The 27,295-nt window shown below is 46.5% G+C and overlaps 1 protein-coding gene across 1 annotated transcript in view; it reads right to left on the bottom strand.

The window, feature by feature from the left end:
* Positions 1–27,295, bottom strand: part of FAR2 (fatty acyl-CoA reductase 2) — a 438,652-nt gene that overhangs the window by 44,783 nt on the left and 366,574 nt on the right. Inside the window, exon 7 of the mRNA XM_085652334.1 lies at positions 19,998–20,116. Coding sequence (XP_085508460.1) covers positions 19,998–20,116 — 119 coding nt within the window. The remainder of the gene's footprint in view (positions 1–19,997; positions 20,117–27,295) is intronic.

Raw genomic sequence — 27,295 nt, 5'->3', positions numbered from 1 at the left:
ATAGTTTAGAAATAGTAGCCTACTTGGGTGGGCGGGGGGAGTTAAAATTAACAAATATTAGTAAAATGGAGAAAGTACACCATCACAATTTACTCTTTCACATCCTTGCCCTTACTGAATGAGGTGGACACACCTGCTAGTTTCTGAAATACCCTTCAAATTCACTGGTTCCCTCACATCCCTCTCAAATGTTTCTTGTCTTCTCAAGACAAGGGTCTATAGATGTAGAACCTCTTTAGGGCTGCGACTCTGAGCGCATGCCGAATATCCTGCTTAGAATAAAAGAAATGTACTGTGATCCCTGTATGCTGGTTTGAAATTTGGGAGGTGGGGTTTATAAACAAGCTCTTGTTAGCAGAATGGGTAGCAACATCGCAAAGGATATCATTGGTGAACAGCACCAATTTCATTTTACCTTTGTGCATGATGCCGAGATTGCCAGGTTGAACATGCTCTTGTGGATTAGTGGATTCATAGACAAGGCGAATACTTAGGGACCAAGGGGGCAACCCTGCTGTGTCTCTCTAGACCTCTATGTACTTTCAGAGCAGGGAGATCTTAGCTTAGTGGACGGGGGTGTCTCATATTAGTCTAGAGACCCTCTTAATATCACCCTCTAGGGCATATGTATCTAATAAATATAGGACTTATAGAGCGCTAAACTTAGCCAAAGGGAGTCAAGGCGCTTATACCTCTTATGCTTTAGATCTACTTTCTACATATTTGCAACATCCTACAAAGCAGCATTGCCACTTATATGACACGTGTCTAGTTCACAGTTGAATTGTTGTTAATGTTAATGTTGACTAGACTTATAAAGCGCGCAGCTGCTTCAGCAAAGAGGCGTCCCGGCGCTAGAAGCAGAAAGACAAGGAGGCTAGAAAACTGAGTGAAGCAGCAAATATAAAAGAGAACATAAAAAGGAAGGATTAGGCCGCGGGAAAGAGATAAGTCTTGATGCTTTACGGAAGGCTAGCAACCTACGAATCTGAAGGGGCAGGGAGTTCCATAACCTGGCTGCCAAACAGCGAAAGGATCACCCCCCGGCACGGAGATGGTTCACTCGAGGGATCAAAGCCAAGTGTTGCCCTAGAGAGCGCAGCTGGCATCTAGGAACGTAGGGTACCAACAAGTTGGCCAAAAGCCCGGGAGACGCAAGCTTCAAAATTTTAAAGGACAAACAGAGAGCCTAAATTCGATTGCCTTAGCCATCGGCAACCAGTGTAATCGCCGGATAGCACCAGCTGTTGAGCATCTGCACGGGAGCCCCAAAAGGGCTCTGGCGGCAGAATTTTGGACTTGCTGCAAGCGCACTACCTCAGCCTGATTCGCCCCAATGAGGAGTGAGCTGGCATAGTCCAGTCTAGAAAGTATCGCCGCTTGAACGATCTGCTGGCGAGTGGGTTGAACAGGGGTCTAAGTCCCCAAAGAAGGCCGAAAAAAGTACCGGCTACCTTCTTGGTGTGATCCTGGAAGCTGAGGGTGGAATCCATCCAAACCCCTAAGTTTTTACCACTGTCTTGGGGAAGGGCACACTACCAAGAGAGTAAGGCCACCATAGCTCACTCCACAGGCTCCTATCTTTCCCCACCAGTAACACCTCGGTATTATTAGCATTAAGCTGGAGGCAGTTGAAGGTCATCCACACCGCGACTGCCGCCAGACCACTTCTAAACTTAGAAGCGTCCTGCATAGAGTCGTCAGAGAGTGCCACCGTCAACTGCGTATCGTCAGCATAGGAGACCATAGTAAGGCCTTTGTCCCTGGCCACCGTAGCAAGGGGTTGAACGTACAGGTTGAAAAGTACAGGACTCAGAGCAGAGCCCTGAGGCACCCCCTGGCCGATGGACTGGACATGGGAGAGTAACGGGGCGGTGTTGTTGGCCTTTACATTGTTTTATAGTAACGGCTCATCACATTTTTCCGACCGTTCTTTAGTCATAAAAAACTATGTCTTGGATGTTAGTGTGTTGACAGTGTCAGTGTAATTACTGGGATGTCTACTGTTTTTTTTTCTATTGACCAGTCCCGCTTCGATTCTATGTGTATGTTTATGTGTTGCACTCGGAACTACGAGACAGGAGATCGACTCAGGCTTCAAACTTGACACAATGTTATGATCCTGGGGAAATAACTCTTTCCTTCCGTTGCTCCTTTTTATTACCTATTATTAAATGAAGGAAGGTACCTAGCTGCAATTAAGGGCACTGTTTTCTTTGCTGTTCGGAAGCAAAAACTTTGTTTATGTCACCCCATGGGGAGGTAGTACAAATCTGGGGTAAAGTTGTGTGATTAGGTCTAGTATTATCCTATACATTTATTTACCCATTATTCTACAGTGTCTTTCACTTTCCTCGGACTACTATGGCAATGTGTGTTTTTTGACACAAATACATATTTTTGCTTTTATCCAATGTCTTTTATGTGGATGACAGCCCAACTTCTACTGTTTCTCAATGTTTGTTTGGGTAGAAAACGTACCACTGGAAGTCTGCCTTCTCCAGTTCCATTCTGGTAAGCTTTGTGTTTCAGAACTTCAGTTCTGTTTCAATGTTTAAAATGAAGATTCCTCTGTTTAGGGTTACCTGGGTTATATGCTCACCATTTCTAGGTCTGACTTGACAGCACAGATTACAATGGACATAAAGTGGGCTTGGGTCACCCAACTTGAACATTGGCTCATTTGAAAGAGTCTCTTTCAAAATTGATTCATATTGTTTTTTCACATTTCAAGATGGAGCAATGCATTTTAGCATTTTTTAAATTACCATGTAGCATGTCCAACGCCCATTTTAGAACACTAAAATAAAAGTAAAGTGCACAAGAAAACCAGTGCACACAAACACTGTTAAAGCATAGGTTGATACTGTCCCTGGGGGCGTGTCCAAGGTAGCGCCTTAATGACAGTTTTCTCTTGGACTCCGCTGCCCGTGCCCTGCATTGGGGTGGATGCCATCCTTCCCTGGGGTTTTTTTCACTTGTGGCTGCCTCCGGAACAGCATCTGATTAAAGCCTAGGGTGTTTGAGATTCTGACCCAGGTGGTGCTTCCTCCCGTTAAGTGTTGGCCTAGGAGAGGCTCCGGAGACCGTGTTGCCAAGATGGCGGATATATTTTCTTTTCTGAGGCACCCCAAATGTATGCCTGAATTGACTTCTTCCTCACATCTCCACGCATCAATGGGGCAACTACGGCAGTGGATATAGGGGTAGCTGCCCATTCAGGCCATCCTCCCGTCACCCTCAGATATGCACCTCCTAGCTCCACATCGCCTCCCTGTACGTGGCATAATAATGTTAAGCCCCTCACCCACACTTACTGAAATCACGCCCATTATTAACTAATTTTTGACTCCTAATGACACGCCAATCATACTGTTATATCCTGGCTTTGTATTTATGCATGTGATCTCCCACTCAGCCAGTGGAATGTTCAGTTTATGAGGTATCACAGAATGTTGGGAGCCAGCGAGTCAGTTGGGAAGGGCTGAGCAAGAGACAAGCTGCTCCTGGTGGGGTTTACCTTGGGCCTACTTTTGGTCTTTGTACTGGTCTTGACTACTGGTTATGTATTGATCTGGATTACTTGGAACTAACCACCAATAAACAGCCTAAGATCCTCCAAACGTCTGGACTCAGTCACTACAATTTTTTGGCGACGATTTCCTAAAGAACCTGCAATTTCAACCTTGTCAAGCTTCATCAACCACTTCAACTGATTTCAACAGCATCTCAATCTGGCACCTGTCTCAACTCACTCGTGACCCCACCAGTGACCCTCCATCGGTCGCCCACAACACAACGTGCCAGTTCAAGATTGTAAACAGCTCCAGCTCTGTTCTTCTAACGCATGCAGCACCTCAAAAAGCTAATCTGTTTCAACTGCAGCCCAAGCGTGTTCTTTCTTTGTCTGCTGTGTCTCTACAAGCAAGGTAATCAACTACTGCCACATAATCAAGTTTCCTTGCCTATGTTTGTTTCTACAGAGCATCAACAAGCAAGGTAATTTCTGACTGCCTGAGTTTGTGTTTCCTGCGCAACGTGAGGTGATTTCAGCAAACCTTGTCAGGTTACTGGCTTTAATCTACAGTGCTTAAAACGATTTTTAGTTTTCAACCCTCTACATTTCTACTTTGCTGCGCACTCTGTACACGGCGCACATCAAGCTTTTCATCACGCAAGCATCACATCAACGGCACATTCATGAATGAAAAAGTTCACATTTCTTCTGGGTGCACTTTAAGTTTGGCGTTTTTTTTTTTTGCCTCTAGTGTGTGTTTTGGGATCGGCAGCAATTTGACAAGTTTGGGACAATTAATGTCTTTTATTATTGGGGTCGTTTGAGCAACGCTGCATTTTCAACTGCCGGATTTACTTTTAAAATGTTGGCGCAAGCATCTTTCAGCACGCTCCCTCGTACCTCTACTTTGCAGTCCTGCGATGTTCGTCATGGTTCCTCTATGACGTGTGCTCTTCCTCTGTCAAAGTTGTTTTGAGGAGCACCGGCGTACCGTGAGCCACCCTGCAGCGACGTCAATTGCGCACCGCCATCTTGTGGCTGGAGACACCAGCCACTCTCTCTGGTTTCCTATGGGTCCAGCAGTTTGCATTGCCAACCACGCTCCGCATTACAATAAAGCTCAATTTTTCCGTTTTCATTGAAGGTGTGTCATTACAGTTCCACCATTTGGAGAGTGAGTTTTTCTTTTCAAGTCACTGTACACTGGACACCGGATCTTGCCTTCAATTTTTGCGGTGAGTTCTCAGTTTATGTGCCCCATTTGCCTTTCCATCTTCAGTGGGCATGGTTTCTGCTGCCCAAATGTGATGTTAGCCACTCGGCTGTACGTAGAAAACGTTCCGCCATCTTTTGGTTGGTTGTGGTTCAATTTTCAAGACTCTTTTATTTCTTCAGTCGTCAACCACGTTTTTCAACACGAAGCGCAGAATCTCTACATTTGGCAACCACGTTTTGCCAACGACGTGTTCAATAAAGTTTATTCAAGTTTTTTCTGTCAGTGGAGCCGTCGTGGGAGCTATATTTACAGGCTCTTTTGGTTTTTGAGCTACTTGTGGATTTTTGTGGAGTCTGGGGATTGAGCACAATCAGGTGACATACGCTGCATCTACATTTTTCGGAGCACAAGTTCGAGAGACTTTTATCTTATAACAGTGATATGTTTGCATTTGAAAAAAAAATGTGAAACTTCTTTGGTATATTGTCACTGCTTTGTCTTATGGTACTATTTAAGGACGTTACTATGGTCACCATTCAATGTTTGTATTTAAGAACTTTTGTCAAGGCAAAGGCAAGGTTTACAGCTTGGGTTTTTATTTTCTTTATCGGGTGCCTAGTTTCCTGATCTGTGTGCAATGTTTCTATGGGCGTCGTTCCTTTTTGCACAAGTGCACAATCTCTTTACCTTTATATTAGGGTTTATTCCTTTTTATTTAGTGCACACTGTCGTTACCTTTGCAAGAGGTATTTCGCAAGTGTTTTGTTCTTCTAATTGTGGACAATGCGGACCACTTCATGGTCTGTCTTATATGGGTCTCAGTCCCATCTGTACCGTGCACAACGTATTTGCCTCTACAAGAGGTGTTTTAAATGGGTTACATTCCCGTTTAGTGCACAACTAATGACCTCCACTCGAGGTGAGTAGTGTGGGTTACAGTCCCATCACTGCTTTGTACGATATTTAACCTCTACATGAGGTATGTCGTTTTTCTCAACAGTGCACAACATTTTTTTGTTTTACCTGTTAGTTCACAACAGTGCACAATTTTTTTTTTTGGGTGGTGTGTTTATTGGGTTTTATGCTCATCTGTTTAGTGCACAGTCTGCTCCTGTTCACCACCTGTTTATTTTGTTATGTTACCCTCACAGGGTATCTGGTCTGAATACCATCTGTTGTTTTTCTCGAAGTTAATGTGCTTTGTTTACAAATTTTGAATTGGTATTCAACATCAACATTCTTGTTTTTGAAATTGTTATTTAATGGGAAGTGTGAGTGATTCATTTGTTTATCTACTCACTATTTCCTGTTATACCCCAGTTTTCCTTGTGATATCTTTTACTGACGTCATTTGTGGATTCTGGATTCTTTCGTTCTGTGTTTTTCTCTGTTTTTTTTTAATGGGGTTCATTCTTTCGTTGACTGGTAGTTTTCTTCTCCTTCTATCTGTTAGCGTCTGATATTGATTGTCTCTTTTTATACATGCCTGGCCAGCAAGTGTATCTTGGGGTAGTCATTGATGTTTTCTCTTATTGTTTCTGTGATTGTGCTAGAAGGGAGGATGGTCTTCTCATTTTTGTCATTTTCAGTTATGTTTTGCATCTTCTTGTGGTTTTTCTGTTTTTTCGTTGGTGTACAGTGTTTCCGACTTACACTTTGTCTTTCTTCTTTACTTTATCTTTTCACTTGAAGCAATATATTTGTTTTATATGGAAGAAAAGGGGATATGTTATATCCTGGCTTTGTATTTATGCATGTGATCTCCCATTCAGCCAGTGGAATGTTCAGTTTATGAGGTATCACAGAATGTTGGGAGCCAGCGAGTCAGTTGGGAAGGGCTGAGCAAGAGACAAGCTGCTCCTGGTGGGGTTTACCTTGGGCCTACTTTTGGTCTTTGTACTGGTCTTGACTACTGGTTATGTATTGATCTGGATTACTTGGAACTAACCACCAATAAACATCCTAAGATCCTCCAAACGTCTGGACTCAGTCACTACAAATACCTATCCCACTACTGTGGGAACCATTGAAAGCCATAGTAGGGGGTCAATTTATGGTATAGCAGTGCGCTTCAATAAAGATAAGTGCGATCTGTGAGCCCAACTAGAGACTAAAGTCATGGAACTAGAAGAATCCTATAAGAGCGCTGGCTCGCTTGCAATTCAGCATCAACTTACGGCGGCCCACAAGCAACTAAAGGCCCCAGATATGGATATGGAATCAAGCTATCCTGGCTGAAGAGGGGTGAAACCCCGAAACCGGTCCTAGGATGCTTGTTTCCAGTCCAGGGAGAACCTGGCTTGGCAGTTCGGACTGGACTGTTCCCATGAGGCACAGGGTCAAGACTGATTTGCATATGGCTGGGTTCAAACTGGAATGGCATGGTGAGCAAAAAAACGATGGATTTAGGCACAGATCTCTGTACTGGGGTGAATGTATGACATTGTTCTGCATTCTGTCCATCAACTGTTGTTTTGCATTTGTCACCCTGAGTGGGACGGGTATGCTCAGACGTGAGTCCCGTGCTCTCCATGCCACTGAAATCAAGCTATCCTGGCTGAAGAGGGGTGAAACCCCTAAACCGGTCCTAGGATGCTTGTTTCCTGTCCAGGGAGGACCTGGCTTGGCAGTTCGGGCTGGACTGTTCCCATGAGGCACAGGGTCAAGACTGATTTGCATATGGCTGGGTTCAAACTGGAATGGCATGTTGAGCAAAACAACGATGGATTTAGGCCCAGATCTCTGTACTGAGGTGAATGTATGACATTGTTCTGCATTCTGTCCATCAATTGTTGTTTTCCAGATATGGATAGGGCAGAATATGCTCTGTTACATATGATGTAGAAATATTACCTAGGAGGGAATAAAGCAGGATGCTTATTGGCCCACCACCTCCATTCGCAAGCTATGTAACATAGGGTGGGTGAACTGGTGGGTTCTGATGGCACCCCAAAATATCAGGAGGAGCTGATCATTCGGGAATTTGAGCGTTTTTATTCCACTCTACTCAGCTGAAGATCTTAATGCTGAGAACACTGACTCCCATCTGGCGCCGGTCCCTCTAGCCTGCATCCCTCCATTCTGGATAGAGACATTACCCTAATGAAGTCTTTATCGCTATACAATGTCTACAAATTGGTATAGCCCTTGGACACAATGGGTATAGCGCAAACTTTTATAAAACATTTGGCCCATTGCTTGCCCCCATACTGGTAAGGCTATACTGGACACAGTACAACTTGCCACGATCACAGTAATTCTGAAGTCTGGGAAAGACCCTAAACACTGCTCCTCCTACCACCTTATTTCATTACTAAATGTGGATTCTAAGATCTTTATGGGTGTTTTGGCAAATAGACTGGCTCCCTACATACAAGGCCTGGTGGAACCCGATACAAAACGTATCTGTCATCTTTTAGACAAGAAGCAGCACTCCCGCACACCGGCCCTTCTTCTTTCTATCGAGGCAGAGAAGGCCTTTGATAGGGTCCACTGGCCATACCTTCGCTCAGTGTTGATGTGGTTTAGCCTTGGTCAATCACTGGTAGGTCTAGAGTGCACAAACAACAAAACAAAATAGTCCATGTGCAAAGAAACACAACAAAAATGAATAACAAACACAAAAGTATATACAAAAAGAAAGAAAGATATTGCTATAGACAATAGAGAACTATTCCAAATGATTATTAATATCAATATTGTTCCAAAAATAGGCATGTTTGTCTGTTTTAGACTATCGGTGGTGTTTTGATCCACAACAGGGTGTAGGGCTCTCATCAGGACTGACAATAGTGGAACATCCTAATGTGGGCATGCAGCGCAGCTATACGCTCAGGTGTAAGGCACATATGGTAGTGCCTGCAAAGCCTAGACTTATGGTGTAGGCACTGATTAAATGTCTGACCCGCTACAAGAACAGGCTCTTGGCATTTGTCGATAGGTCAATGGAGATGAGAAGTAGAGTCCTAGTGCTGGGAATGCTGCATGTGGCTCCTGAAGGACCTCATTCGCCCTGAGGCTGGGCATGGAGCAGTGATGCCGGGGAAACGTCGAAATGCCTTGAAGGTGCAAGCTCTCGATCGGCGCTGCAGAAGCCGGGGATGCGGGAAGCCATCTCCATTAATGTTTTCAGTCCGCAGCGCGTACTTCAGGAGCCATTTCCTTTCGACACACGCCTAGAGCCTGTTCTTTCAACAGAAGAGGCATTCCATCCCTGCCTACACCAATAGTTACAGCTTTGCAGGCACTATCACATGTGCTTTACACCTGAGCGTATAGCTGCGCTGATGCTCACATTAGGATGTCCCACCATTAACAGTCTAAAACAGACAAACATGCCTATTTTCTGAACAATATTGATATCATTAATCAGTTGGAGTAGTTATCTATTGTCTATAGCAACAACTTTCTTTTTTTCTATATACACTTCTTGTTAGAAATTGGGGTCTCTAGTTGGCAACGGTTTGCACCTTTGTCCAAGTAGGGACCCTTCTTCCTAGTCAGGGTAAGGGGTGGATACACTTCTAAAATAACCCCTGCTCACCCCCTTGGTAGCTTGGCATGAGCAGACAGGCTTATCTCAGAGGCAGTGTGTAAAGTATTTATGCACACATACAGTAGTACAGTGAAAACACTACAAATGAACACCACACCAGTTAAAAAAAAAAAGTAATCTTTATCTAAACAAAACAACAAAATCCACAATACAGTCATCAAAATATAACTTTTAGAAGGTAGAAACAGTTTTGTCCATAGCACACTATAGATGCAACACTTTCAACACAAAGTACCTTGGATGCGGCACAGTCACAAACAAAAACAGCCACAGGGAAGGTGATGCGTTCGCTCCTTACGCACAGGGAAGGTGATCCATCGGATCCTTACTCCAGTTGAGATGATGCTTCGGTTCCTTACTGCCACGCAGGGGAGGTGATGCATTGGTTTCTGATTGTGCAGAAAGGTGATATGTCGGTTTCTTACTGTGGCCCCGGTGTTTTTGTAGACTTGGCGCATCGGTGCAATGCGTAGGGATCGGGGATGCGTTGGTTCTCAATGTAGCGGGGGCAACGGCGCTGCGTTGGTTTCTCCAGTCCCTGTCCCACAATGCATTGGTTCTTGCAGCCGCACTGCAGGGCCTGTGTCGGAATTGGTGCGGTGATCTTGGACTTTGGAGAACGGTGCATGGGATTCGGCATGCGGCGGTTTCTCAAGCCGCGGGGCAACGCTGTGTCAGTTCCTTGGAACAGGTGGTGAAGTCTTTGTATCCCTGAGACTTCAAAACAGGAGGCAAGCTCTACTTCAAGCACTTGGAGATTTCCCTCAGGCAGGAGACACAGCACACAACAAAGTATGTATCCTCTCTTTGGCAGAAACAGCCACTGCTGCCCCCCAGGCTCACCCTAGACAGCACACAGCAAAGGGGCATTACTTCTCCTTCATTTTTCCCAGCTCTTTTACTTGGCAGAGGTTACACTTGAATTCCAAAATTGATCTAAAGTTCAGGGGTCGGGCCCCTCTTTTTATAGTACAAAACCCTTTGTTCTCTGGAGGCAGGGAGTGTCTGTGCTCTGCAAAAACCAGTTCTGTCCTCTCTGGGCCAGCTTCCTGGCAGGAGGTGGAGATGGCATTGTCCAAGGCAGACCAGGCCCATTCAGGTGTGAAAGAAATCTCCTCCCACTACTCTGAATGCAGCCCAGGTCTATTCAGTCCAGCCTCAACTCCCCCTGGAAAGGTAGGACACACCTCACTCCCCCCCCCCCCCCAAGTGGCAGTCAGAACATCCCCAGCGCCTGTCACTCCAAAGCCAGACAGTCACAAACCTGACAAACCTAGCAGAGGACCTGTCGCCAGATCTCCCGAGGCTTCTCCGGGAGCAACGTTAGTTTTACTAAAACTCTTGACTTTTAACTTGCCGCCTACCTGCACTGCCTCAAAGCGCCTCGGATCCGGCGCCCTGATCCTCCCTGGCTGCCCTCTCTCCTGCATGCGACCAGACCGCCTCCGCTGATCGCCCCCTCCTCGCCTGACTCTCGGAGGGGGACGGGCGGCTCCTCCATCTTGGGCGGGTCTGGCCTCGGCTCTGCAGCTCTTTGGCTCCTCCCCCCCTGGCTGACACTTAAGGCGCACACCTGCCCACACTCCTTGACCTGTCGCCAGATCTCCCGAGGCTTCTCCGGGAGCAACGTTAGTTTTACTAAAACTCTTGACTTTTAACTTGCCGCCTACCTGCACTGCCTCAAAGCGCCTCGGATCCGGCGCCCTGATCCTCCCTGGCTGCCCTCTCTCCTGCACGCGACCAGACCGCCTCCGCTGATCGCCCCCTCCTCGCCTGACTCTCGGAGGGGGACGGGCGGCTCCTCCATCTTGGGCGGGTCTGGCCTCGGCGCTGCAGCTCTTTGGCTCCTACCCCCCCTGGCTGACACTTAAGGCGCACACCTGCCCACACTCCTTGACCTGTCGCCATATCTCCCGAGGCTTCTCCGGGAGCAACGTTAGTTTTACTAAAACTCTTGACTTTTAACTTGCCGCCTACCTGCACTGCCTCAAAGCGCCTCGGATCCGGCGCCCTGATCCTCCCTGGCTGCCCTCTCTCCTGCACGCGACCAGACCGCCTCCGCTGATCGCCCCCTCCTCGCCTGACTCTCGGAGGGGGACGGGCGGCTCCTCCATCTTGGGCGGGTCTGGCCTCGGCGCTGCAGCTCTTTGGCTCCCCCCCCCTGCCACGCCCCTTTGACCTTCCCTCCTCATGTGTCGTCCCCATATAACGGCTCCTGTCTTCCGGCGGTGCAGCGGACTGGCGCAGCGGGCGCGACGGAGGCGCGCCGAAGTTGCGCCTAAGTTAAGCCCGTCTGCGCCCGTCCGCGACGGGCCGGGACCAGGGGCCACACACCCTGCTCCTCACTTGGTCTATTCCTCCACTCAACTTATAGCACTATCTGCCTCTCCTTCTCCCCCCCTCTTTCCCTTACATCATCTACACTCACTTGGTATTCTTTCCTCTCCTTTGCCTTACTCGATACCAACCTCTTTCAATTCTTCCTTTTGTCCCACTACATTATCTCCGGTTTCTCGTCCCCCCCCTGTTCCCACTCTGGCTTCTGCCTATTTACTTAATACCCGGTCTGCAGTCAAACATCAGACAGCACTCTTTAATCTTTTGACCACTGACTCTCCTGACTTTTTATTTCTGACTGAAACCTGGTTCTCTGCCGACTCTCTCCCTGACCTTTTAGCCATCCTCCCCGACACCTATTATGCCCTCCGAGCTGATCGCTCGGATGGCAGGGCCGGTGGAGGGGTGGCGATGATCGTCCGGTCGGCACTTAAATTTCAACTCTTCCCTCACTCCCTCATATCCAACGTGGACTACCTTGTGGCCCGTTCCCTTAATCTCCCCTCTCCTCTTACTGTTGTTCTTGTTTACCGTCCCCCCCAATCGATGCCTTCTTTCGTAGCCTCTATTCAGGATCTTCTAGCCACCTTGGTGGTTAACAACTCCTCCGTTCTATTTCTCGGAGATTTCAACTTCTGGCCAGGAGATCCAAAGGAAGATCTCCCTTCCAAAGACTTTTCTGCCACTCTCCACTGCTTGAATCTCACTTCCTATGTCACAGCCCCTACCCACGTTCAAGGTCATATCCTTGACCAAATCTGGTCTTCTCGCCCCCTTGCCTCACCCCCCTCTATCTCCCCTTGTGTTTGGTCGGATCACCATATTATTTCCTTTTCTATTCACTTGGGTGTGGTTGATAAGCCCTCTTTTCCCAAAAATCTCCTTGCCCGTAACTGGAATCAGACCGACCTTGATTCTCTTTCACTTTCTTTGGTTTCCTCCGCTCCTGATCTTACCAACCTCCCCCTTGAGTCCCAGGCCAACGCCATCAGTACATGGCTTTCCTCTTCGTGCGATCGAGTGGCCCCGCTAAAAAAGATCAAGGCGGTTCGCCCTTACGATGCGCACAAATGGTTTTCTCCAGAGCTTAAAGCTTTAAAACTCGACCTCAGGCGGTCGGAACGTCTCTGGAGACGGCAGTACTCTCCCTCTTTGCGCGCTAAATATAAATCACTTCTCACTGATTACAAACAAGCTATCCTTGCGGCCAAAACCTCCTATTTCACTGAGAGAGTAGCTCTCTCTGCAAACAAATCCCGTGAAATCTTTTCCCTGGTTCACAATCTTGCCACCTCTGTTCGTTCTTCTCTCGGTTTGGTCCCCTCTCAGTCCCTCTGTTTGTCACTCAATGACTTTTTTATAGACAAAATCGTGAAGATTAAAGCTAACATCCCGACTGTGCCCCAACCTGCCCCTATGTGTTTTGTTACTTTCCCGCTTTCTTCCCTCGCCACTTTCCCCCCTATTTCTCTTGATCTATTCCACAACTACCTGCTCAAGGTCAAATCTGGTTCCCCTGCAGACTGTGCCCCGGCGCGCATCCTAAAAACTCTTTTCACCGACTCTCCTGTCCCTCCGCTCACTCTACTTAACTCTTCTTTGGCCTCTGGCTCTGTTCCTTTATCATTTAAATCCGCCGTCGTCCTCCCCATTCTAAAAAAACCCGGTCTGGATCCCTCCCTCCCTGCTCATTTCCGACCCATCTCCCTTCTCCCCTATTTAGCTAAGATCCTCGAGACCCATGTCAGCTCTTGCCTCTCCTCGTATATCGAGGATAATGGCCTTCTCGCTTCCCATCAGGCGGGCTTTCGCTCAGGTCATTCAACGGAGGCAGTGGTTCTCGCAGTTCTGGATGAACTCAAGGGGAAGGCCGATTCCAACCTCCCCCAAGCCCTGGTCCTTCTCGATTTGTCCGCTGCGTTTGACACGGTTGACCATTCCATTCTTCTCGCCCGTGTCAGCGCAGCGGGCATTCGGGGCGCGGCCTTCTCCTGGCTAGCATCCTTCCTTTGGGATAGGCACCAGGCGGTTCATCTCTCCGGTTTCTCTGCCCCCCCCCGTCCGGTCACCTATGGTGTTCCCCAGGGTTCTTCTCTTTCCCCCCTTCTCTTTAATCTTTACATCTGTCCCCTTGTCACCTCTCTTCTTGAGCTGGGGGTCTCTGTGTATAACTACGCAGATGACCTCCAGCTCGTCTTTGATCTCTCCTCCTCTCCTGACTCTCTTCCTAAGTTCAGTTCCACCTTAATTTTCATTTCCGAGTGGATGAGCGCTAACCATCTTAAGCTCAACCCCGATAAGACGGAACTTGTCCTCACGGGTGGTTCATCTAACCCCTGGTCCCCAGCACACTGGCCCCTTTCTTTTGGTCCCCCTCCCACGCCTTCTTCCTCTGTCCGCATCCTCGGCATCAAAGTTAGTTCTGACTTAACAATGCATAGTCAGATTAGCTCTGTTGTGTCTTCCTGCTTTCTTTCCCTCCGCCTCATCCGGAAAATCTCACGCTTTTTCACCACTGATGCACTCAAAACCATAGTCCTGGCTTTAGTCATCTCTCGCCTCGACTATGGGAATGGCCTGTACGTGGGCATTCCTGCCTACGAGTCCCGACGTCTACAGGCCATTCAAAATCAAGCTGCCCGCCTCATTTTTTCCCTTCCCAAATTCTCTCACATTACTCCTGTTCTTAAATCTCTTCACTGGCTCCCTATCCATTTCAGATCTCTTTTCAAAGTAGCCTGCTTCGCTTTTCGAGCTTACTCCCACTCTGCCCCTGCCTACATCGCCTCCCTTATTTCATCCCACGCCACTAGTCGAACCCTCCGTTCTTCTCTCTCTCTTCTGCACATCCCCCGTTTCCGCGAACACAGAACTGGTGGCACTCGCCTCTCCGTTTTGGCCCCCCAGTTCTGGAACAGCCTTCCACTTCATATTCGTTCCATCCCCATTTACACCCACTTTCGAAAAGCCCTCAAAACTTTTCTTTTCATTCAGGCTTTTCCCTCATAGGTCCCCCGGATCCCTTCTGTGAGCTCTGACCAGGTCCCCAGCGCCAGGAAGCCGCTTGGTCGCAGTGCGCTTTATTAAATATTTTTTCATTCATTCATTCATTCATTCATTCAGGAACACTGGATGGCTAAGCAAGAAAATACCTATTTTCTTAAAGTGGTATTTTCAAACCCAGCATATAAAAATCATCCCTACTAAAAGATGCATCTTTATATTTTGAGTTCAGGCATACTAATACTTACCTTCTATCTGGTCCCATGGGAAGTTATATTTATAAGACGTTATAAATAGACTCCCATTCAGTCCTATGGGACAGATAGCCTTTAAATAGAGAAAAACAGAGGAAACATATTAAATCTTTTAAAAGCAGTAATACAAATACAGGTAAAATTGTCAATCTAAGGAGATGCGTCACATTGTAAAGCCCTGCACCACGTTATACCCGCGTCCGGCATAATGTGTGCAGGGTGGGCGTTCCCACACAAAAAGCCATGTAGAACAGACGCCGTGAAATTCACAACATTTCACTTTGTCACTCTACGCCTTCACTGCGTCAAAATCCTTACGTCTGCTCTGACCAGGTGTAAGGAATGACGCAAGGCTTTTTAAGTGGGACTCACCTATCTGTTGTGTCACATTGCTGGAGTTGAGTCACTTTCATGAGCATGTCCAGCAATGCGTCATTTTTGGGTCAATAGATGTGTCAGAATTTCTGACGCATATGTCAATTCTTGCTCTATGATGCGCTGTGTTGTAAACACATCTGTTTCTTGTAAATCTGCCCCACAGATTGAATGATGATGAAAAACATGCCATACTGCATATAGTGTGGAATGATGATGAAAACATGCCGTAGTGCAAATTTAGGGGAGAGCATTTTTTTTTTGTCATTGATTACTATGATCGAGGCACTTTAACAGGAATGAGAAATATACAGAGGCACTTGTGGACATAACAGTGCTCCTGCCCATCAGACCAAGGACAGAAGGACGCCCTTCTATTGGCAGTAACCATGCTTTCCACTTGGCATACGATACTCTCCGCTTACCGCCAGACGCCCGCCCTCACACAGAAAAGGTATCTTTTGCCACACATTGATTTTCTTCTTTTACAGAGGTAAAGAGCAGCCATAACAAATGTGCTCTTGTATGTAGACAAGATGGCACAAAGTAGTCAGCAATGACAGGTTGCAATTTTAGACTGAACGTGACTTGTGTATCGATAATGTATTTTCAACAACAGTTACTACAATTGAAGAGGTGACAGGATTGCTATTTTTCACTCTAACCGCAAATATAGTTAACCAAAGACCACAACCTTAAAAATATTAGGCAAAGACAATTCCAATAGGCTTTTATGTAGGGCGCGCACAGAAAGGCAACCCACATACAATGAAAGGACAGTTACTTCCAAATATGCAAACCAATAACAAACAGACTTACACAGATTAAAGGACCCAGGCACACAGGCAGTACACACACAGGAATACATGCATGCACAACAGCATATGTACATGCACACATGCATGACAACAACATGCTTACAGCCACCTATGTACATATAAAATTCATAAGAGCACACATGAATAGGCAGCCATGCAAAACTCTATAGCCAGAAAACGCCCAGTGTCATGTGACACCTTCTGCTAATCCTATGTCCACATCCAACAACTGTTTACATGATTAGATGTTAAGCCCACAGTTACAAAGGTAAATATAAAGCTATAATTCCCAGAGGGCAAGGTTGGGATGTTTAAAACCCCAGAACTGTTTGAAGGTGCCCCCCCTAAAAGGACGAAAGTGTGAGCAATGCCCATACAGAAATGCACAGAAGGATGGAAAATTAAAAATCATACATTTACTTTAAAACAGACAATTTTACCTGTTTTTGTATTACTGCTTTTAAAAGATTTAATATGTTTCCTCTGTTGATATGTTGCTACAGTTTTCTCTCTAAATAGAGTTTAGGTACTGTTTGCTTTTTTGATGTGCTAAGTGAACAAAACAGTGTGCTTTCTGCTTTGAAAGATTATTCATCTGCACAGAAATTAAATGTATGGTTTATGACACTGACAATTTTATCATTCTGCTTTCAAAGGAATCAAATGTGTTTTACCACACTTTTACAGCAATACAGATCAAAAAGCAAGCTTGCTGCATATATTTTATTACTTTATTCGATTCATAAAAACAGAACCATAAAAGTGCATACACATAAAAACATTTAAAAGTGTTATAAAAAGAAAGTATTCATTGTCACAAAATAACACCCAATTGCTTCATGCTGCCATCCGGTTCAAAGCCTAAGAGCCAAAGTAGTCAAGTCGAACAAAGTGCAAGGTGGGAAACAGAATAAAAGGAACAAACGTCAGATTAGCAAGAACAGCCCAGCTAAAACCAGATTCAAGATCAGCACAACTGCAGCAATAGTGATTGTGAACGCCGGAGGGCGCACTTCAAGAAGGTAGCCACACCTAGACGGACTTCCAAAGAAGGAAGCGTTTGTAGAAATGAAAGGGCCTCAGTATACTTGTTAATCGGAGCACCTTTGAAGAGCGGGATTAAAATCCTCTTGGTAAAACAGCGATAAAAGCTACAGAAAATACAAAGTGCGCCAAAGTTTGCAAAGTGTTTTGGTCACAAGGGCCAACCAGAACAAAATTGGGATTGTACTGCCCAGGGGGAACGAAAGCTGACTCCTTATCAGTCCCAGCCCAAATCTAGTCAACAGGGTCCTGTCACAAGATTTTGAAACCCACTCCGGATACAGTTCCAGCCCTGAAGTAGTTTGGACTGACAGATACTCCCTATTGGCCGGTTTCTTCAGCTCCAACCATTTTTCTTCTTCCCTCTTAAGCTCGCTAGTTCTGGACTAACCAGGGTTTTATCACTGCTTAAAATATTACAAGGCGGAAAAAATAAATCAAGTCTGCCTAACTTGACACAGGTGTCCGTCCTTGATATACAAAAGTCACAGAATACAAAGGCCCTTGTCACACGACAGAAATGTCTAATATCTTCTTATTCAGGCAGGCTTTGGGGTTTCTCCAGTTTGAACAGCATAACATCATTGGTGCTAAACTGATCTGGTCAGCTACAAAGGGTATACCAAGCTCCTTGCATACATAGCACGTAGACGAGCCCAGTGAAACGCCAAGGATTCGTCCACATACCATGTACTCCTCTCCCTGCAGGAACCTGATTTCCTTATATCCCCATAGGCTGGCTCCATAGGCTAGGGGTGGTAAACACCTCCGTTTATAAATCTCCACCATAGGTGCAATAGGCTTGTTACAAAGTTGGAAGCGATACTAAAAAGGAAACCCATTGAATTGCCAAACTTGAGTCTCCTGTGCTTCAAACATGGGCCCCAAGTCCCCTGAGAGCCAAATGTTACCCACACGAAAATTCATGCGTTCTGGAGATGAGAGCACCCCACAAAACAAAAGTTTGCAGCTTCAAAATTTTGGGGCCACAGGCCATAACAAAAGACTTAGCAGAATTCGTGGCCGGGCCAAGGCTGCACTTGAAATTTACAAAAATATCCAAATGTTGGCGAAGCCCTTTGGGAGTTCTGGACAGTAAAAAGACATTGTCAGCATAAAGGAGGACAGGGATTCCCTGCCCTCCTACAGCCGGCATATCCTTTCCCTTAGCAACTAAGTTAAAATCCAAATCATTCATATATAATAAAAATAAAACTGGTGCTAAAACACAGCCTTGCCGAGCACCTTGGCCCAGGCTGAATTTCTCACTACATCCGTATCTAACAGCAGCTTTTAAATCAGTGCGACGAGCTCTTAAAAAGGGCACCAGGCCATGATCCACCCCATTGGCTCAAGTATCTCCCAGAGGTTTGACGTGACCACGGTATCAGAGTGCAGACCCGGTACATAAATGCAAGGTGAACACGGGCTCTTCGCCAAAGTGCATTTACTGGTTAGCAGGTGTCGGTCAAGGCACTGCTCTTGAGCGCCCAGGCCGGTTCTGAAACCATATTGAGCCTCAGAGATAATGTGGTTCTCAGAAGACCAGGACATAATTCTGTCGAGGACTACCCTGCCAATGACTTTAACAGTGGAAAAGATAAGAGAAATCGGCCTATAGCAACTAGGGGAGGCCCAATTGCATTTTTTTTAAATAGGCACAATGATTGCTGAACACCATGCCTCCGGAATGCCTTGTTTGCAGGCTACATTTGCAAAGTAGGAAATAATAGGCACTGAGAGATCCCCCACTAATATATATATAGTTCCATAGGAACCCCATCAGGACCCGGGGCTTTAAACTTGGGGCTCTCGTGGATTGCCCCCGTTACTTCATGAGAGCTGCACTCAATATCCAAAAGACATATGGGCGCAATAGAGGTAAATGCCTCGCTATCGAGGTCAGCTGAATCATACACTTTACTATAAACCCAGGAGTCCTCAAGGATATTAGTACAAACCTGGTTACAATCAGTTTTCAAGATTTTGCTATTATCAACAATGCTCCAAAATGAGCCGGAATGTATGACCCCACAGGAGCTAACGAAGGAAGTGCAGGCCTCCTCACTCCGCTTGGACTTCCTCTTGCTGCATGCACCTTTCCCCAGTTCTGTCACTCTGTTGATCTATCGCTGTCTTCATTAGCCTATGTTTATGTTTCGCAGTAGACACCAGGTATATACAGGCAATATATTTTGAGAGGGGCCAGGTCAGTGTACTGCATGAATATTTAAATGGACGAAGGAGTTTTATAATTACTAGCCCATGACTTCTCTGGAGACAAATTTCTTTTTAAAAGTCCCACCAAAGAAAACGTGAGATGTCACATTATCGCGGTACACAAGGTAAACTCCTTCCCTGAATCACGCTCACGCACTCTCTCAACCGGTCACAAAGTAGGAAATTCACTGTGCTGCGCCCCGTGCCCTTCACCACAAGATTTGGTTTGAAATAGTTCTGCAAGTGGCCTTTAACAGGACAAACTGTAAAAACAACAGTGTTTGGCAATATACACATGGAACACAAGTCTGGTATTAGGTACTGGCTCCTTGGCATTCTTTTCTGAAAAGTTGCCAAGAAAGCAGAAACAACTGGTTTTGTCTTCTTGTACTAAAATGAATTAAGGTGAGACAGACCTGTAGACCACAGGACACAAAAAGCCATAATAATAAGATGTAACCAGGGTTTGAAGGCACAGGAGGCCTCCAAACCTTTTCAGTGTCATTACAGCAGGTTCTTTTAATGCCTTCATTTAGGAGCTTTGAGGCAGAAAGGTGAAACTGAAGAAGGCAATCATTTTTCCATAGCTTCCTCAACATTGATATACATGCTAAATTAGGATCTACTGTGGTATTTTTCGACATGTCATGAGAGGTACCTGTGCACCGCCGTGTGCCAGCCTGCTGCCAGCGTGAGGTTCACCACCACGTCCACAGGAATGAGGTCTGCCACGGCGTTGTTCGAGGCCTTCATTGTGCGCAGGATGCCTTTACCAGCCTACAAAGCAAGACAAAGGCTTAGCAACATTTTCGCTCAAGTGGGGCTTTGTAGTAAAACGATATTATTTGAGAGCTGAAGGTAAAGTGGAAAGCTGAAGCCGTCGGTCGGTTTTAGAAACAGTAGCCACAAACCGATGACGTGGAAAGTAAAACAGAACAAAGAAAAATGCTTTCCACAGACCCGTGGTAACTACAGTGGGAACCAAAGAAAGGCATTCCCCAAATTCCTGCGACACCTCACTGCCATCGTTGCTGCGGCTTCCCCAGATTTAAATGTATGCCGTGCACGCGAGCGCGGGCTCTTCATCAGGCGTCATTGGCATTCCTTCCGCATGTGGAGTCCGTGACATTCAGCTAAGGGTGCATAAAACATGCCGCGCTCAGCCGCCCATCAATCACGCCCATTCCATTAGTCTCACTGGGTCAATATTGATTCATTATGCCATCAGTGTATATACACAATGATGTATTTACCCAGACAGTCACTTCCCGTGATAAGCGTCTTTAATGCACTTTCCCTGCACTGGAAGTAAATTAAACCCGTGTTCTTGCAAAGACGTAAACATCTTCAGTAGTGTTTAACTTACTCCCACATCATAAATATCCGAGTGCCTTCCTCGTTCTACACTCAAAAGAACTGTGCGCTGTTGCATGAACGGGGTGCATGCTCACCAGTGTCTTTGTACATATAACTTAAAAGAACAAGCATTGGCATAGCCAATAGGTCTCGCCTTAGGGACCTTATAAGTGTTTAGCCATGCAACAGTTGCGTAACTAAATACTTATAAGGTCCCAAAAGCGAAACCTATTGGCTATGCAAAGCGGCCGTGCGGCCCGCGAAAGTGATCGCGATCACGATCAAACATCAAAGCGGCCCTGCGGCCGAAAGTGAAAGTAATCGCGGTAAATCGCGGTAAAACGCGGCGCGCGCGCCCGCGCACATGCACTGTAGCTCTAGGCTGGCCTGGTAGCACTTTTTGGAGCCCTCTCAATAAGTCTCGCCAGACCAGCGCATGCGCTGGGTCAGGCGAGACCTAAAAAGGACAACTAGGCCAGGACTAAACCCGTTTTCAAAGCACTGCCACACATTTAGGGGTGCCCGAAGCACTAATTTAATTAGCCTAATCACTATTCCTCGTTTCCCCCCAGTTCCCAATTTATCCCAATTGTAATACTCAATGCAATTGCGTTTTTTTTTTTTTGTTTTGCAAACTGCTGCAATTTTGTCTCGATTGTTGTTTAGCACAGAAAATGGCTGCCCTGTTTTTTACTATCGTCCAACTAGTACTCCCTTGAGAAGAACTGCAGCCTTAGATTTCACCACCATAACGATGCTCATACTACAGATAGGTTTGCACCAACAGCTTGCACAACGGCAATCACAACGTTTTATTCCTGCTCATTAAATTACCCCCTTTAAATTCCTAGAAAGAAGAGGTGATTCAGAGCTTCATAGACTGGGTGAACCCCATAAATTGATGATTCGGCCACCCCGACAAACCTGCGATTCCCTGCTCCACATAACAGTGGACTGTGAGGTCATAATGGTGGTCGCCGGCCCTGTTTGTTGCTTGCTGCCTGCCACCAGGTTTCCCTGCCTGAGACAACCATTTTAACAACAACAAACAACTGGCCCTTGAGGGATAAATTCTGCCAATTTCTTTGTCGCCAATAGTCTATTAGTTACTATTGGACTTCATTTACTCATTTTAACATGTAGTTTTTAGATTTATAGCTGTAAATCAGTTCTTTATTTCTCATTTTTATATTTCAAAATAATACGAGCATCCATATTATTAAAATAACACACACACTTTCCTCATATATATTTTTTAACAAAAACAATGGCGGCCCACGTGTTGCTTTATATGCTGTGTCCATCTTGTAGGTCGTCCACTTTTGTATCCAATCAACCACAAGTCTAATGTTCATATACTAAGCATATGACCGGTGTTTCTTCTACCAATACAACTTTGCATCTGTTGTGGCCCCCTTTTGGAAGAAGTGGACACATTTTGGCCAGGTTAATTCTAGCCTCCCAGGACTATACAATGAGAGAGAATCCATACAGTTCTGTAGGGTGCTTGCCCAAGACGTCTTGAGAGCACCTAGGCTTGCAAAAGCAGAAAAACAATCCCTGCTTTGACCATGTGGCTATCCCCTAAAAAGCTGTTGCAGGCTCTGATGCAGCGGCTTGAATCCTGACTCCCACCGACACCATCACTGCCAATTACGGAAGAGGATGTGGTCTAAGGGCTAGAGTGGTCGATCTCGAAGCTAGCGAACCGGGTTCGAGTCTCAGCAGGGACACTCAACATCCTGTGATTCTGGGCAAATCACTTAGGGGCTGATTACGATGTCGGTCGTAAAGACCCCGACCTTAGGTCGCAGGTTTATGACTGACATCGTCGGTTTCAATTCCGACCGGCTGATTACGATACAGTTGGTCGGAATTGAAACTGGACGGTCATTCCAGCTGGCTTCCGATGGGCTCAAGGGGTAATCCATAGGGATTGCGGTTTATCCCGTCTGGATTACGATGCACAGTTACCAGCAGGGTTTTCATGTCGACCTTTCCGCATGGAAACCCTGTCAGAAAGCATGTTTGGGGGCCCCCTAACATGGCTCCCTTTCCCTTGCGGCCTCAGGTTGTGGGCCAAGGGGTCACCCCCCCTGTTAATTCCTGCACCTTATGGCAGGCACCTCGAGGTGTTAGCCACGGGGTGCACGGATTAACACAATCTCCCATTTCTCTATGGGAGCTTGTATTACGGCCAGTTTATGGCCATAACACAAGCTCCCATAGAGAAATGGGAGAATGCTGTTGTATCATAATTAGGCACTCCGGCCTGTCGATGTCCTGTTTCCGCCACGGTGTCGCTCGGAGGAAACTCCGATCGACATTGTAATAGGCCCCTTAATCTCCTCGTGCCTAACAAAATGAATGTCGGTCTGTACCAGTGGCGGCTGGTGACATTTGAAAGTAGTGTGCCGTAAAAGTTTGGGGCGAGTGCTCGGTGGCGAGTGAGCCTAGCAAGTGAGCCTGACTGCCATGAGGTGGGTTCGAGGGTCCTAGGAGATCCTATTGAAATGCAGGTAATACGACTGTCTCTTTTCGAATTAATATGCAATGGGGCTCTGTTTTACGTATTCAGAATGGGGGGGGTGGTGTTTTCATCCTGCACCGCGCAAGCAAGTAGCACGGCTTACCTAAGACGAACTGGAAGATAAGGGATTTGCCCAGGATCGCAGCATTTGGCCATGTAGTGAAGACACGTTTAGAACTCGACTGTATGGCCATTTGCCGCCTGAACAATCTGGTATCCGAGCCTGCAGCTGCACATTCACATTTATATAACGTTTTATATAGCAGTTCTTGCCGTTTCTAATTGTGAATAGGTAGCCCGGCTTTGCTGCCTAAGTCCTCCGAAACGTCAAGAAGCGGGACAATCGCCCCCCATTCCAATGCAATTACTGTCAAGATTACACAACAAAGACCACCAAAAGTCAACCTAAAATGTCCAAAGACTTACCAAGACGACAAACAATTCTTGCATACCGTGAACATTATATTACAATACAATTAAGCGTTGAATTGCATGAAGTGATCTGGGTGGACGATGCACAACTGCCTTCGTGCTCACAGCAACACTCCACTCTATCGGTGCAACCCATAATGTTCGAACGGCTAGTAAGAGATATAATTACTACGACTCGAAGTGGGCTGTAGTTACCACCCTGCAGCCGGATACCCACAGAGACGGCAGCCCGTCAGCAAAAAATAAAAGACACAGTAGCGGTGTGAAGCCACTATCCTTCAATATTGACACATGACTGTCACTCCAGGAATGAAAATCCACATCCTATTTGAATGTGGCCCTTGAATAGTGTTGGCGAGAGAGGGGGCAACGATCGAAGCGTCACTACCCACCCCGTCGATTGAGACCTGTCTTTATGGACAAAAAAATGAATTGTTATGGAGAACGTTCTCTTCATGGAAATGGTCAGCGAAATTCGTATGCATTTTTTGCCCTCTGGATGTACAAATACTCATGCCTGTAGATCAGTATGTTGCCACTGGACACGGTAAAAACATTTCTAAACAACCAACCAATACTGATGCTTCTAAAAGCATCATGGGTCTCCTTGCAATGCCTCCCATACAAAGGATCCCTTTGTCAGAGCCCACAAGCGGGACTTGGAGCAGGCCGAGGGGAGGGCCCCCATTTAATCCTACTACTCTTGGGGGCCATGGGCATAATTTCCCGTTACGCCAATCAACCCACCACTTCCAACAGTCCCTCCAGGAATTGCTACGCAGTATTTTCTTTCATCCACCAAGGTACCGACCACAAAGGGCCTCCATTCGAAACGCCTCCAAAACACTGCATCCCCCATCCGAGCCTACTCTCACCAGATGTCATTTAGGGACACCAAGCAAGCAGCATGCAATACCGTTAGACAGCGTCCCCATGCACTCCGTTGAAGCACCAACATTACCACATACAGCCCATGAACCGATCCAGTGACACCCTACCTTCCTCTCTTACCTCCCTCCTGTTCTGCCCCTTACAGCAACAACTCGCTCATCCCTACCTCCCGCTAGTCCCTTTAAAGCTCGCCTTCGCCCACGCCCTGTTGTGGGAGTCGTAGCAGTGGCGGCCCTTGAAAAACAAGGCAAGGCGCACTTGTACTCACCGGTTTAAACTTGGTCAGGGACACCGTCACGGTGTTTCTCCCAGAGGTGTCTCAGGGGCCCAGATGCAGCTCGTTGAAGGAAGGAGGGAAATAGGAACCCGCCAGCACAGACCGAAGGAAGCAGTGTTGGAAATCCCGCCTCCAATTCTCATAGGCTGACAGCAAGAAGGGTCAGCCAGTCACAGGAGGAGGCGGGATCCTCGAAGGATGTTATGAGTTACGTCATAGATCCGGTCGAGCCGCGTATTCGACCAAAGTACTGGCAAAACTGCTGCACTAAGTAGCGCCTGCTTGCCCTCACCACTGCTTCACAGCCACACACTGCACATGCGGGATTTGGGCGGTATTGAAGTCGTCCACCTCGCATGCGCAGCGTATGTATGTACAGGGCTGTGCTGCACTGCCACCGGAATGGACAGTGTGAGTGCCGCAGCCTCAGACCTGTCAATCTCCTTCTCCGTCCTCTGGAGACTGGTGGGGCTCTGCCCCCTACGCCCTCATGCAGGAACCGCCGTTGGTCTGTACTGTAACGCAAATAGTGCTCATGTAAAGCGCTCTGATACTTTCGGGTCGAGTTTGCGCTATCTAAATCTCAAAACAAAATGTGCATGTCAACGGGGCATGTCGGTCCTTCATCAAGGTATGCTTGACATTTCTCCGATGACACTTACTATGCTCCGACTGAATTCATGAGCGCCAAACTGCCGCCCCTGTGAACTCGTTCAGCTGCAAACTACTACCACGCTTCCCTTGTATTATAATGCGTCTGCTGTCACGTCATCAGAGCATAGTAAGCGCCATCGGAGAAGAAGCAAACATACCTCGCCTTGATGAAGGGCTGACATGCACCAACTAACTAGTGTGTGCATCGAAACACCCAGCTACGTTTTTCTTTTCTTTCTACTATTCAGACATGCAACAACTTCGTTTCAGCCTCCTCAGAGAGCTTTGAGGGGAGGGGCGCAATGTGGATATCTGGTGGAACCAGAGGTTTGGGGATTTTTGGATCAATAGATCACACTTGAGAAGAAGTTAGAACTACACAGTGAAATGAGAGGTCTGCAATTGAGTGATGTGTGGTAGATGCTCTGTGATCGCAAACAACAGAAAAGGACGCACAAGTCCCATCAATTGAACAAAACCAACGTGCCGTGTTTGGCGGAGCCTTTTCCAGACTCTTCTATTTACAGGCACTCGTGGTCCTTAGTGAGCCAGTGACCGCCTCTGGAGAGGCAATTATTTGCAACTTAAATAATACAAATGCATAATTAGAGACGCCAGCATCACACTCGAGCACAATGTGCAAAAAGGGAAGGTCTCTGGGGAATATGCAGCAGGCTCTCTTCTGGAAATATCTGCACACGAGATGTGGGGGGTGTACCGCCTATGCACCTTGGAAGTTTTAATACATAGCAGAAAGAGATCTCTGATAGAAAATACCAGCCTGCCCGCTGACGTGTTATGAGAGGCAGAGCGTGGTGCGTGGGCTGCAGACAATTCATACTTTTAATGGCTGAAAGTATCAGGAAAGAGTAGGACATGCTAACATTACACCATGAAATACAGAAGAACACAAAGGTACATGTGTCTGAAAGATCTGGACACTTTGAAGCTGGTGCGGCAAGTGTAAAAATAGTTTGCGGATGGCTAATGCTCCCACCAATGAAATAGGAAATCAGATTCTGTTCTCCCAGGCCACTCTCTCTCCTTGGTTACTTACGATTCAACTTTTAGAACAATGTTTGACATTTTTTACAGAAAACCTCTAAAGAAGCAGGGCCCGTGGAGGCCGCGCAGACCCTTGCAGGACATAGAACGCAAACATTGTGTTCACAATTAGGCTGAACATTGTATCGTATTGCAACATTTATGTAGTGCTTCCTGTCCCGATGTGGGGCGTGGAAGCATCTGCACGGATGGGCAGCAAGGGATGCTATGTAGGGTGTGTGCGAGGAAGGGTGTTGTCCCTTTTTTAATATCCTATCTGGGAAGTGTTTCCATGCCGTGTGTAATCGACACGAGGAGCGGGTATTGTGTGATGGGATGCCGTTCTTAGCAATGTGATGGATGAATATACATGAGGGATCGCCGCTTACATATGTTAATGATTGAATGAAGGTGCTTGAGTAGGACTCAGCTCCCTTTTGATTCTGTTGAGTCCTCAGTGGACAAAGAAGTTATTTACCTCCGATGATATTGTCTCTGATGGAGACCGTGCCCGCTCTTTTGAACCTTCGTCTTTGAAATCTCACAGCCATTGACTGGGACTGCTGAGCTTCCTTCCGATACAGTCATGGTTCTATGCTATACCTCTTATGTCCCAAGATATTGCAACGGTGGCATGCAATGGCAACTGGGTGTGCAGATACCCAGAAAATAAGCAGCGTCATCTCGCCCTACCCCTACAATTGAGGGGGAAAAGGGTTTATATCAAATGTACTATAAAGGAAACAGATACCTTTTTCTTTTAAAGGATTCG

Source organism: Triturus cristatus, chromosome 4_1 (assembly GCF_964204655.1).
Source record: "Triturus cristatus chromosome 4_1, aTriCri1.1, whole genome shotgun sequence".
Lineage (NCBI taxonomy): Eukaryota > Metazoa > Chordata > Amphibia > Caudata > Salamandridae > Triturus > Triturus cristatus.
Note: the sequence above shows the minus strand (reverse complement) of the source record. Positions and strands in the feature narration are given on the sequence as shown.